Source organism: Echiichthys vipera, assembly GCF_963691815.1.
Source record: "Echiichthys vipera genome assembly, chromosome: 21".
NCBI lineage: Eukaryota > Metazoa > Chordata > Actinopteri > Perciformes > Trachinidae > Echiichthys > Echiichthys vipera.
The window spans coordinates 3,753,201-3,767,462 of NC_139846.1; the positions used below are offsets into that span (position 1 = coordinate 3,753,201).

Genomic DNA, 14,262 nt, shown 5'->3' on the forward strand with positions numbered 1-14,262 from the left:
TGTGTATTCTGAGTGTTGAGTTAGGTGAAGAGTGAAAAGTTTAAAGAAACAACAATGCAAGCATCAGAATGGCAGTTTTTCACAGGACTTTTGCAGGATTTTTACAGGATTTTTACAGGATTTTTACAGGACATTTTCAGGATTGAAACAGGATTTTTACAGGACTTTTGCAGGATTATTACAGGATTTTTACAGGACTTTTGCAGGATTATAACAGGATTTTTACAGCACTTTTGCAGGATTAATACAGGATTTTAGCAGGATTATTACAGGATTTTTCACAGGCCCAACTTAATCTAAATGAAATCAAATCAGCATTTATTGTCATCAAATATCATAAATAAAAACAAAAACAATTCACTTCCTGATAGAAACAGTAGGAATAAGTTAAAAAAAATGCCTTTTGTTTCTCCACTTCCCAGGCAACACATACTTTTTAAAATATTTACCAAATAAAATGCCCTGAGCATTAAAGCATATTTAATATATATATATATATATATATATATATATATATATATATATATATATATATATATATATATATATATATAATTATATACGTCACAGTCGTCAAGAAAATATTCAGGAATCCGGTCAGAAACCTATTTGCAAATGTGATCCCAAAAGTCATTTTAATGGCTGTAATGTCGCTGACATTTATTTGGAACAAATGTAAAATAAACTTCATGTAACTGTGGACAACTTATTTATAATGTGTCCTCTTGTCATTATCACGCTAATATTTGTGAATGTGACTTACAGGGGGAGAACACAAACGCACCGGCCCGCAGTTCTTCTTTCAGGTGCAACAGCAAGGGCTCCGCCACACCGAAACGGTACAAAACACACACCCACAATCACACACACACACACACACACACACACACACACACACACACACACACACACACACACCTGTCATATTGTCCAGGTGACCTGATATGTGTTTGCACTGGTTGGACTTCTCAGCGTGAGGTCCAACAGGAGTCGCGCACAGTCGCCCTGCTCCCCCGGCCAGTTCCCACCCTCCCCACTGCGTCAAAGGGCCACCACCCCTGGCACCGATGACAGGGGTCACACTGAGGTCAAATGTCACAGCACCCTGGAGAGAAAATCCACCAAATCTGAGCCCTCGGAGAAAAGGATCCCCAAATCCACCAGCAAAGAACTGAATGCAGGTGAAGTTATTTATTGTTGCAAAGAACTTAGATTTGCGGTTGGCACACAAAAAAGACTTACTCTGACTCCTCCCACCTCCACAGAGTCTCCGGGCACGCCCACAGGCCGGAGCGTTGGTGGGACGACGGATGCCGAGGAGGCGTCCAGACTGTTGGCAGAGAGACGACGTCTGGCCCGAATACAGAAGGAGCAGGAGGAGAGACAGCGGCAGGAGGAGGAGAGGTGGGATTGCATTAAGACCAAGCCCCAATCACAGAGACTTCCTGGTTGATCCAGAAGCGTCAGTTCTCTGAGTGTCCAGTAGGGGCAGGTTTCATAACAGAGCAGTTTCTCATTGACCCCCATGTTAAACAGGCCGTTTACACAGCATCATTAAACATGTGTAAGGCCTGGGACAAAAAAACATTTTAGTCTGTGTGTTTAGGTCATATCTCCATGATGACACTGAGGGGGGGTGAATTTTAGGAATAATTAGGGGCGTGGCCTCTTGAGTGACAGCTAGCCTCTGGCAGTCACATCTCCTCTAAGGCTAGTTGTCAGGATTAGCATCATTAGCATGCTAACTCTGTCATCTCGACCTGGACTGCGGTCATTCGTGTGGTGGTGTTTCCATAGTAACAAGATGGTTTGCTCGTCGATCAACTGTACCAACAGATGGTTTAGGAACACAGTGTTAATGTTAGCGCTGTTATGCTAATTAAATAGCCGCACTTGCACCATGACTTGCAGTACAGCCAGCTATCTATGACACATACACTAGATGCTGATCGTGAGCAGCGGGAGGATTCAGGCAGTGAGGATCGGTGTTTTACAGTCTGTGGGCATGGTACTGTGTTGAATATCAGTTTAAATCTCATCTCATCTCATCTTCAACCGCTTATCCGGGGTCGGTCAACTGTTAGGTTTTTTTTATTAGTTCCCTAACCTGTTAAAACACCAAAGTTACACATTTACATAAACAAACTGACAAATGGAGGCAGCAGTAGAGCAGAAACACTTGTGTTCTGTGAGGTAAAATCACTGTTTTTGTCAATGGAATCACTGTTTTTGGCAAAAGCAAAGATAACAGCTTCAGTTTCTTGTCGTAAACTTAGACAGGACTGTTTGACAGAAAAGTAAAGTGGTGCAAATACTCCTGTCTGCTTCCCCAAACTGGCATCTACTGTAGATATCAAACCGACTGTGGAGAGATACCTCTTACAGTCACATTTAAAAAAAACTCTTAAGTACAACATTATCAAAGTCGTGGATCTGCATGGTCTGAAGCTGAAGCTAAGACTGGCTGCAATGGAAGAAATTAATCTAATTTTGATAATAGTGTTTTAATTTGTCTTGATATTAGCTCTGAAAATAACCAAATCTTTATTATTTAATAAAAACAGATATATTTTACATATCCTCTGACATGTTTTGCATATTTTATACACACATTTTTTCTATTTTAGATGTATGATTATTAATAGTAATTAGTAATTCTATTGAAGACAACACTGTCAGTGGATTACTCATCATTGACATCAGTGACCACTTGCCAGTCTTCACAGTTTACGATGGTGAATTTAAAGGAAATTGGACAAATGAAAAGACAACATATAGACGGCTGAGGACGGAAGGAACTATGGAGGAACTGAGAAATGACCTATGTGAACAAAAGTGGGATGCTGTGTATAAGGAAAGTGATATTTATAAGGCATACAACACATTTTAAAGCATATTTACATCATTATATAATAAAAATTGTCCTATTAAACAACATCATAGGAATATAAATACTCAGATCGACCATGGATCACTTAGGGGTTACAGAATGCCTGTAAAAAGAAAAATTCACTCTATAGAGAATTTATAAAAGAAAGAACTAAGGAGGCTGAAAATAAATACAAAAAATATAAAAATAAATTAATCAGTATTTTAAGGAAAAGTAAAAAGGAATACTATCATGAGATATTAAATAAAAATACAATGAATATTAAAGGGATATGGGATATACTAAACAGCATTATCAAAAATGGCAGTATTTCATAGATAAACAAAAAGGAAAACATGGAGGATATAATAAAAAGCTTTAACCAGTTCTTTGTGAGTGTTGGACCAAACCTGGCTGAAAAAATTCCGGATCCCCCGGCATCACAGGATTGGAATGATGATCTTATAGACAGAAACACTAATTCAATGTTCCTCACAGCAGTGGAAGAGAAGAAATAATTGATATTGTTAATAAATGTAAAGATTAAACATCTACTGATGGCAATAACATTGATATGAAAATTGTGAAAAAGGTCATTGAGGGGATTTCAGAACTGCTAACTTTCATCTGTAATTTATCATTTCAAACTGGCAAATTTCCAAGCAAAATGAAAATGGCTAAAGTTGTACCGCTGTATAAATCCGGAGATATTTACAGGAGCTTCTGGGTTGTATCACTGAAGAAATGTGTAAATGAAAAAGGTGGTTTGATAGAAATAAATTATCTTTAAATTTAAACAAAACCAAATTCATGTTATTTGGGAACTGTAAAATGAACACTAAAGCAATAATACAGATAGACGGTGTGGACATTGCAAAGGGTACATGAAAATAAATTTCTGGGTGTAATTATAGATGAAAAAATAACATGGAAACCTCACATAAAGCATGTTCGAAGTAAACTGTCACAGAGCATCTCAGTACTAGGTAAGGCTAAACACTTTCTGGACCACAAATCACTCCACATTCTTTACAACTCATTGATATTACCATATTTGAGTTACTGTGCAGAGATTTGGGGCAATACTTATAAATCTACACTACAACCACTGTCGATTTTGCAAAAAAGAGCAAAATCAGGATAATTCATAACACTGGGTACAGAGAGCACACTCACCCCTTATTCTCAAAATCAGAAATACTGAAACTCACTGATCTGGTCAGTTTCCAAACAGCACAAATCATGTATAGAGCAACAAACAACATGTTACCAGTAAATATTCAAGCATGTTTTTTTCCGAGAGAAGGGGGTTATAATCTGAGGGGGAACTGAATCTAAAACATCTGTATGCACGCTCAACTTTAAAAACTTTTTGCATTTCAATATGTGGAGTGAAACTGTGGAACAGACTAGCGGAGGAGCTCAGACAATGTCCAACCATGAGCAAATTCAAACAACAATACAAACGGATGGTGTTTACAAGGTACAGGGAAGAAGAGGGCTATGACAAACACTAGGGTTCTCACTTTTTGCCATACCTGTCATTTATTTATTTTTACATAAGCGGTTATTATGTTGTTTGTTGGTTATTGTTTGTTTTGTTGAGCGTTTTAAAAAAACAAAACAAAAAAAAAACAGGATACACAGGAAGTAAGAAAACCTATAGTATAGATACTAAGTGGAGAAGGGGTAGAAATTAATAAGCTTTTGCTTCTTCCTGCTCCTTTTCAAACATACAAAGGGTTTTTAATGACTCGTGCTTCAAATGTAATTTATTGTTTTCATATGTTTGAAATAAAGCATTCATTCATTCATTCATTCATTCATTCTTCTTTCTTTTCTCTTGCTATTTTTACTCAAATGTCCACGTATCTTTTTTTTAGCTGCTTTTTCATGTATTTCCGTATTAATTATGGGATAAAAATCAGTGTTAATTTACACAATAAAACCATCATGATTTACAATTTCAGACAAATTATTATTACTGTGATTCCATTCTGCATCTTCAGTTCAGTTCTAACAGGCAAAAGAACATCTAATCCTCTCAGTCAACACTTCTGTTATGATTATTCTTAATCTAGCTTGTGTACGGTGGCCTGCGTGGCTAAAACCCTTCATATGTTCCTGCAGGCTGAGGGCCGAGGAGGAGCTGAGGAGGCAGCAGGAGGCGAGAGAGAGGCAGGAGAGAGCCGCGCTGCAGGCCGAGGAGGAGAGAGTGAGGCGGGAGGAGGAGAGGAGGACCAGGGAGGACGAGGAGAGACGGCAGAAGGAGCAGAGATGGAAGGACATGCAGGACCAGCTGGACAGAGAGGTGAGGGCACAAACTTAGGAGAGCACACAGCAAGATGTCAAAGTTTCGGCTTTCTGGATTAGACAGTTTCAATATTAACTTAATAATATTTACTGAAGTGTCAGATTGGATGTTTTGTTTTTTTGTTTCTTACAGAGGGAGGAGGCGTTCCTGCGAGCCCAGAAAGAGGCCGAGAGGAAGAGGCTGGAGAGAGAGCAGCTGCACATCCAGGAAGAGCAGGAGAGACAGCAGAGGAAGAAGGTCATATATGCATCTGCCTCATGAATTATACATCATGGTGGTTTCATTAGCGTGGAAACGATATTAAACACAAAAGCTTGCTGTGTTTTCACAGAGAATTGAGGAGATCATGAAGAGAACAAGAAAGAGTGAAGTAGAGCCTCTGTCCGCCGCTGCAGGTGAATGTTTTCATTAATATGAACTTGTGCCATTCTTGTCCCGTGACCTGGAAATTTTCGCCATCATCATCCATTAAAAACACTTCAAGGAGACGGGGAGAGAGGAGGCTTCTGAAAGGAGTTAAGAGCGAGGGAATGCCGCTGTGTCCATGGCTTTTTCTTTGCAAAACACATCCTGTGTAGCATTCAAGCGCCAGGCGTCCACGCGCGTGCGTTCAGGTCTAACCCTTTGACCCTTGGGTAACGGTAAACACTCTAGGTCGACGCCTTACCACGCCTGATATCAGAATTGACAACTAGTTAGACTACGTTTCCACGTTCAGTCTGACATTTCATTCTTTTTAATTAATGTAGAATATGTCACAGGCATGCAGATATTCATGTTTAACTCACCACTTTCTGTTTTGTTTCTGTGGGCAGACTGACACCAAATGACACAACATTTTCTGTTATTTATGACCACAGGCAATAAAGATGTGCGGAACAACTCTGACGCCATCTGCCTAATCCACCCAAATGAATCCATTTCTCCACTTTACGGACCCGCATGGACATTTCACTTCACTTTCCTCTCTACGAAACAAAGCATTCCTTTAAAGTGGAATTCTGGCGTAAAATCATACCAGGGTCTATTTCAGCAAATACACTCATCAAATAAGCCAGCAAGACAGGTTTTTATTTTGTAAGAACTATCAACGGAGAAATACCGGACACCCGCTAACAGTAGCTAACAGCCGAATGCAGCTAACGCTGAATAGCTCGGATCAGTATGGTGAAGGCCTTCAAACATCTTTTTTAAACCACTAATACTTCTGAAAATAACAGCAAACCTCTACAGTAGCATGAGAAGAGTACCTACACAGAAAACATCAATGCATTAGGTAATCGACTTTAATGGACTTTACTACGAGAGGAGCTGGTACCAGGGCCAGTAGGTAAGTGGTAACTGTCCAGGATTTCTCCGTTAATAGTTGTTACAGGAAATGATCTCAAAGGCTTATTTGATGAGGGTATTTGCCGAAAAAGACCCTGGGATGATTTTGCGCTGGAATGTAACATAAATGTTTTGTTTGGTGCCTTCTTGACCAAGAAAAGGCAGAAAGTGACTGCATAGCGCTTGTGGATTAAACACATCTCCCATAATGCACCTCATCCTAGGGCCCGTCCTCTGCCTCGGCTGTAGCAGCCGCACTAGACGCCTCCCGTTCGTCCATCAGCTTCAGCTGCCCGTCACTATATCGCAGCTTGTAACCGGGCATTCACACCAAAAGTGATGTAGTCGATTTCAATATCTTCCGGCGATGCGATACGGGCGATAAGGGCAGCATGGTGAAGTGATGATTGCGTCCATCCCCTCATCGTGTGTGCCGAAGTTGAAAAATCAGCGTTGAGATTGCGGTAAGGGTCATCGAAGTTCTCTGTGAAACATCCAGGGGATCACTGCAGTCGCCTTTGTTGGAAACCAGTCTGTTCCTGTGGATATAATATAATGGATATAACTCTGAACTGTGGATGGCAGCGACGTGCCTTTAGGCATCTTGTCTGACAGAAATCCTGAAAATGAAGAAGAAAGTTGTAAGTGCAGACTGAAGCGTGCTTCCGATCTGATCTACCGGCTTCAGTTCGATGCTTCAGTTAACTAGCTGCCTCGGCTGCTACCTGCAATTAAAGCGATGAAGCGATAATCAAAAATGTGTCCAATGTAATCAAGCGACGCAATACTCGTTCAGTGTGAATGCACCTCTGATTCCAGCATCAGATCTTCCAAATCCCCTTCTTCCATATCAGACTGAGTATCCTCCGCCATTGTTGTTACTCCACCAGCTCTGTTACCGTAGCTTAGCTTAGCTTAGCGGTGGACGTTAGTTTCAGTGAAGTCCCACCCACTGAACCCCCATTCCGGTGAAAACACACTGCCGCCTTTGAATGGCGGTAAATACAAGCCCGTTACGTTAACCAGCCAGGAAACCTCCTGCAATGACTTACGTTAGTCAGACAGACGGCTATATTACGTTGTTTCAGAGCGATGATTCATTCACTAAATCAGAGAGTTTAGTGAGTGTTTGTCCAGTTTAGCGGAGGAGAAGTGGGTAAAGGAGCCACTCAGTGTCCAGAGGTGACATCCAGTGGGTCCCACCCCCTATAGGCAGGTTTAGAAATTATGAAGATGTGCTTGTAGTTTCCAACAGAGCCCGTGTCTCACACTTCCTGCTTTAAATGAAGCAAAATGATGAACTATTTAGCTTCATTTAAAGCAGGAAGTGTAAGAGGGAGATATGGAAAATGAGGGAATGATGCACGACCATTCAAAAGTATGGCTGGGTTTCTAACGATACAAGGCTTAATGCAAATGGGTGAAGTGTTCCTTTAAGCTTCTGAAATCATTTGCTGCGTAGGGTGGGTCTCGCCAAGTAAAGTAGTGGGATTCATAATAGTGTGCCATGCACAGTCTGAAGCCTCACGTCATTCAGTAACAGACATCTGTGGCACCAAGGAAGCTTCAGCTCCTCCGTCCTCACATCTCGTCCTCGCCTCTGTCTGTCCCCCACGCAGTGGTGTGCACAGACTTTTTGAAGGGCAGGGGCGCGTTTTGGCTGCCATGAGGGCACATTAGCACGCATTTTTCACGAGGAGGGGCGACTGCATGCCACTGCCCCCACGCCCCGCTGGTACGAGTAAAGATTCACGAATAAGAGGGAAGCGAATAAAAAGCGCCTAGCTCAGTATTTCCCTGATGACTTCATTTCCTGCAACATTGCAATTTGATTATTATATTCTTATTGTGCTACTACTCATTCCACGACTTATTGAATCACCGCACACACTTTTTTTACTTGGTCGGGAAATTTATTGTTGTTCCTCCAGCATAATTAGTTTTCTGTGGAACTGAATGAGAGCTGCAGTGTGACTCAGCAGTGTTAAACAGGCAGAAGGACGGCGCCCCCCGCTGGTTAACAGGCAGTAAGACGTAGTTCACTGCAGTGTTTGTGTGTGTGTGCTTTTTATCAGCACAGGTGGTTCAGAGGTTCAGTATTTACACAGTTACAAAACCTGCCAATAAATGATGGAGAAGGAAATGTTTGATGATAAAGTTTTCTTTCACTCGTCTCATTAGGACAGATTTTTACAAGCAGCCAGAGCTAAGGAGGACAAAAGCTGCCAAACTTATGATTTAACAAATTCATTAATAAGCCGTTTAAAATAATAATAATAATAATAATAATAATAATGTAACAAATAAATGTAGGCATTAATTAATTGATGATATGTGACATAAATTGATACTTCTGTTTTAATTAGCCTCTTTGTTTATTTACGTTTCCTTATTTATTTATTTATTGTCTTTCTTATTTATTCATCCCTTTAATTAGTTAATTAAATATATCTTTGATTAATTTTTTGTTTGTGATTTATTTTGAAATGCATTGATTTGTCTTTAAATCATTTATGTATTTCTATATTATTTTCCCTTGGAACTTCCCCCTATTTATTCAAAGTTATTAAACGTATTTACTTATTGAGGTGTTTTTTAATTTTTTTAAAATTGGGCTTTATATTTTCACCCAATTTCTCATTATTAAGTTTCAAGTGTTTTTTTTAGTCCAATTAAAAAAACAGAAGTACTTATTTCTAATAACAGAAAATCGAAAAATAATAATAAAAATAAGTAAATTAGTGAATTAAATGACTGATCATTTCAAAGCTACATCACTGCAAAGAGCAGAACGAGATACTGGAACATAAATTAGAAGATAACTTATATACTTTGTTATATATTATGCTATATTTGTAATTTACTATGTTCATTATACTATAATATATTAGATTTTAAATCCAATACTGAATTGCAGGAAAACGAACTTTTGAATGACCCTGTGTGTTTGCAGCGTGTGAGGCTGCCGTCCCGTCAGAGGAGGACGCCCCGACTCCAGCTGAAGCCCCCGTCATCCTGCTCGGACCCCTGGAGAACAAGAGCTTTGTGGACGAGCTGTCTGACGGTGTCCAGTCCATGGACGTCAGGTGAGACGTCTCTGTTTGCCTCTCAGGTGTTTTTAGAAGCCTACGCTCTGTTCACTCTGCAGAACTTTAGCATGTATTTGTACGTATAACAATAATAATAGCAGGTTTTTTTCGTGTTTTTCTTTCTGCATCTCATTTTCATGGCATGCAGCTCATCCAAGCAGACAAAAGTTTGACATGAAGGGAGAAAGAAAAATATAAACTACACAAACACTGAGACTGCTTTCATCCAGATGCCACATCGTAGCTCATAACCAAACCTAAAAATGACCCGATACTGATTAAATACTGAAGCTGTGTGTTTGAAAAGTGCATTTTTAATTAAACATTCTGTCTCTGTCACCATTGTGTCTTGAAGTTCTCCATCTGTCTCCATCAGTCCTGTGTCCAGGGAGGAGCAGGCGAGCGCTCACGAGTTTTCCCCGCTCACAGAGGAGCACCTGATGGAGCTGGACGCCCACGGCCGAGGAGGACAGCGACAGGGCGCGGAGACGCCCCCTTACCCCAAGCTGCAGGCCGGCAGTGGGGTCGGAGACCTCAACAAGAACCTGCTGATTCAAGCATACAGTGCCGCCTCTGACTCCTCCCAGCTCATCCACAGCGTCGGCCCGAGCAAACTGGACGTCCAGTAGCCAGGTAGAGACCCTCCCCCTCTTTCTACCCCTCTACATGAGCTTATCGCTGTGGGTTTGGGGTTATGCTGCAGAAAAACAGTTCTCCTACAAGCCGCAGGCTTTTCCCAACAACATTTTATTCTATAATATCATAAAGTCATGGACGTATTCTCAGACAATGGGCCTCTGGGCACAGACATGTGAGAGCCCCCCGCTCTGTCTATGTAGGAACAAGACATCCACATTCAAAGAGGCGACTTTTAGTCATTTTGTAATCATTTTATTTCTCTTTGTGGTCATTTTTCAGCAACATTTAATGAGTCAGGGCCCCTGACCAGTCCAGTAATCCGTCCATGATTAAAAAAAGAAATTGAGGGTTTGAACAGTAACATTTAGTCTTCTTTCTCTCTGTCAGGACCTTCTCAGGAGCTGGCAGGTTCTGCAGAAAACGGGAGGGAACAGACCAAGAAACTTCACTTCTGTCAACAATCATCATTTCCACAAAGAAACAAAAGCTGAACAACTAATTTCACATCTGTATTACCAAAAGCTCGCATTAAAACAGTAAAGCTTCTGGACACATTTTGAGGCAGTGCAAATGGGCAATTTCACTCTCACAAAAACACAAAACAGTTTGACAAAACCAAGCAAGTAAGTATGATTACAACATGATTACATGACCATGAAGTCAGCTTTGTTGCATGTTCTGAAAGGGTTTAGGGAAGAAAACAAACACACACCTGCTGAACGCTTTGTTCACATTATAAAACTTAAATGTCAGCCCAAACCCGCACACATCAACTTTCAGATTACACATTTTTTTGCAATTAAGACATCAGACCTTATCTTTTCATGACCTTCCTGTTCCAAACAGGTCGAGTATTGCCCGTCTGCACTGCCACAAAAGATCACTTTCCGCTTTAATCTCTCATCCCTGCTTTTGTAAAACTCTGTAAATAGATCCGACTGGGTTTGAGGAGTCAGGGAGGCAGCGGCTCCGTAGCAGTTAATCTGGAGGGGGGGCCCGTAAAAAAACACACGTGTGAATCCTGTGTAGCATCTTCAGTGAGGACTAGCTAGTCGAGCTGTTAGTGGTATGTAGCCGTGTACTTGAAGAGTGTTTCCTGATGGTTCCTGTGTGTTTATCTCACCTCAGACAGCGACTCCTACTTCTATAAAAAAAGTATCTCGTCTCCCTGACGCTGCAGGAGAAAAAAAACATCCACAACTGATATTATAACCCCCGCTGTTGACCCCCACATAACCTGCTGCTTTGGTTTTTCCTGCGACGTCACTTGATCGGTGGACACCACAGGAGGACACGAAGGGGGAAAAAACACGTCAATTGTCCTGTACTTTTTATCTGCAGGCCTGTAAAATATTGACACAGTGTGTTGTATACTTGTCCGGCACTGACTGTAACCACGCTAGCTGCAGTTTATAGTGTGCACTCATGGTAGTTGTATGTTTCACTGCTCTGAAGACGCTCGTATCTCCACCTCTGCTGATTCTCCCCCGCCCTCAAATAGAATATACCTCACCAATTCAGAACAGTCTGGTGTTAAACAGCGGTCATCACCTCTGAGGCCTTAAACCTCTGTGCAGTCCTCTCTCTGCTTCATCCAGCATGTGCACTTTTGCTGCCAACAGATCCAGATCCTACAAATATTCTTTGAGCAAGTCTGATTTTTTTTTTTTTTGTGCTGCACCTGATGAAGTAAAAGGATGGATCACCACCTTCCCCAACAGCCCTAAAAAGTCCCAGGTTCACTGACATAGCCAGGATTGTAGAAATACAGAGGTAATAGGTCCAAACACATAAAAAACAAGAATCATTCACCAACCAAACTCTGTACAACTTTCTCACTATTTAAGGAAAATGTCTTTCTTCAGCTGCTCAGTCATTTTGGTTTGTTGCCAGGTTTATCATTCTGGTAAAGAAGACTCAATTATTTTAGCTTTTCTGTATACAATGTTCTACCTATTTAAGAAAAGCCACATGAGGTTTATTCCGTCATATATATTTATTTTTTTTGTAAATTTGATTTCCTTAAACTATGATCTGGTGCCAAGTGTGTCATTCTGGTGAAGAAAACAAAATTCTTTTAGGTTTTTTTCCCCAGCCACCAACCAAACTCTACAATTTCATGAGAATTTAAGGAAAAGCACATTTTATTTATTCAGTTATAATTGTTTAGTAAATTTGATCACTCCACATTATAGTCTTGTGACAGTTATGTCATTCTGGTGGAGAAAACTAATCATTTTACATTTTTTGACAATTCACCACCCAAACGCTATACAATTTTCTGACTATTTAAGGAAAATCCCGTTACATGTTATATATATTTTGTAGATTGCATTTCCCTAAATTCTGTTCTGGTGCCAGGTATTTCATTCTGGTGGAGACACTTTATTCATATAGGTTCTTTTTTCACCAGCTGCAAACCAAACTCAATACTACATTTATTTTATTTTTTTAATTTAGTTCACGTAAATGTTCTTCCGCAAAACAGTCAAAATTAGCCTTAAAAATACAACATGTATGTTTAAACTCCTCCTTATGCCATTATAAACCTTACAAATTTCTAGAAATAATTCTGAGGACGCGATCTCAGCATCCTCAATGATAACACCTTGTTTATTTATGTTTATGTCATGCTCAACTGATGCGTATTTCTGTATAAATCTGTTTATCTTGTTTGCTTGGAGTACGATCTCAGTAACAGGGACTTGTTGGAAAAGAATCCAATTAGGATCAAGAAAATGAGAGAAGGTGTCTCCACTGCTGCTCCCAAACGCCACGTTGAGCGGGGGAAGTGTTTTCCTGTCACTGCTGCAGCCTTCAGCACATTGTTTTATGTTTTTCACTGTCCTGCCGGCTCAATTTTCCTCCAGATTCTGCTGAAGCTCATCGTAAGAGGGTCTGCGGGGTGCCCCTTGTATATGAAGTAAAAATAAAGGACATAATGTTTATCCTAATATTACCTAACTCTGTGACACTGCAGCTTGGTGGAATATATTATTGTAGATGTGGTGCATGGATAACTGCAGAAAAAGAACAATAAACTTCATCAAGCCATTTGTGTCTGGATGAATGAACAAAATGTAGAATAACGTCAAACAGACACTTTTTGCTTGAATAGATGAAAAGAAGGGATGTGTTAAAGATTCAGAACTGGAAAGAGGTTTGATCTTTGACGTGTGAAATAGTGGAAGACTCGATTCAGCCACCTTTATTCATCATTATATCTCACTGTGGGTTGACTTCATGCTGCACTGAAATTAAAAGTCATCTGCAAACGTGAGTTGATTTGAGATTCCTACACAGATGTATCACTCTGAAGATCAGTTATTAAAAATGCATTGTTTACATCTGATAGAGAACAGAACACAGCTTCCTGTATAGCCTTTCATCTTTCAAAATAAAAGACTACAAATGGTCAATGATCAACAAAATGCAAATGTTGTGCATTTAACTTAGGGTAATAATTAATTTGTATTGGCCAGACTGAATGTAGGTGGTTTTGCATCTATTTTGAATAATTTTGCATCTGTATGTGGTTTTGCATAAATTTTTAGTCATTTTGCATCTTTTTGGGGTGTTTTTGCATCTATTTTTGGTCATTTTGCATCTTTTTGTGGTGGTTTTGCATAAATTTTTAGTCATTTTGCATCTTTTTGTGGTGGTTTTGCATCTATTTTTAGTCATTTTGCATCTTTTTGTGGTGGTTTTGCATCTATTTTTAGTCATTTTGCATCTTTTTGTGGTGGTTTTGCATCTATTTTTGATGATCCTCACTCTTAAGATAATTTATTCTAAATACATTGTTTACATACTGTAAGATCGTAACAGAACATAACTTCCTATTTTGCCCTTCATCTTTCAAAATCAAAGACATCTCGAAAGGTCTGACTGGCATTTAACTTAAAGTAATAATTAATGATTATTGGTCAAACTGAATGTATCTGAATGGAATGAATTGTCTTAAACTTTGCTCTCTTTTTAAACTTTGGAGAAGAGAAATTGTGGATTGATATTTTGGTGGT

General features: G+C 39.8%; 1 protein-coding gene across 1 annotated transcript in view; it reads left to right on the forward strand.

Annotated features, from left to right (window-relative positions):
• The window catches only part of map7d2b (MAP7 domain containing 2b), a 19,525-nt gene extending 6,283 nt beyond the window's left edge, over window positions 1–13,242 (forward strand). Inside the window, exons 4-12 of the mRNA XM_083936473.1 lie at window positions 766–839; window positions 973–1,181; window positions 1,266–1,404; window positions 5,000–5,180; window positions 5,316–5,420; window positions 5,515–5,578; window positions 9,466–9,598; window positions 9,978–10,234; window positions 10,628–13,242. Coding sequence (XP_083792599.1) covers window positions 766–839; window positions 973–1,181; window positions 1,266–1,404; window positions 5,000–5,180; window positions 5,316–5,420; window positions 5,515–5,578; window positions 9,466–9,598; window positions 9,978–10,230 — 1,158 coding nt within the window. The 3' untranslated portion in view covers window positions 10,231–10,234; window positions 10,628–13,242. The remainder of the gene's footprint in view (window positions 1–765; window positions 840–972; window positions 1,182–1,265; window positions 1,405–4,999; window positions 5,181–5,315; window positions 5,421–5,514; window positions 5,579–9,465; window positions 9,599–9,977; window positions 10,235–10,627) is intronic.
• Window positions 13,243–14,262: the final 1,020 nt, after the last annotated feature.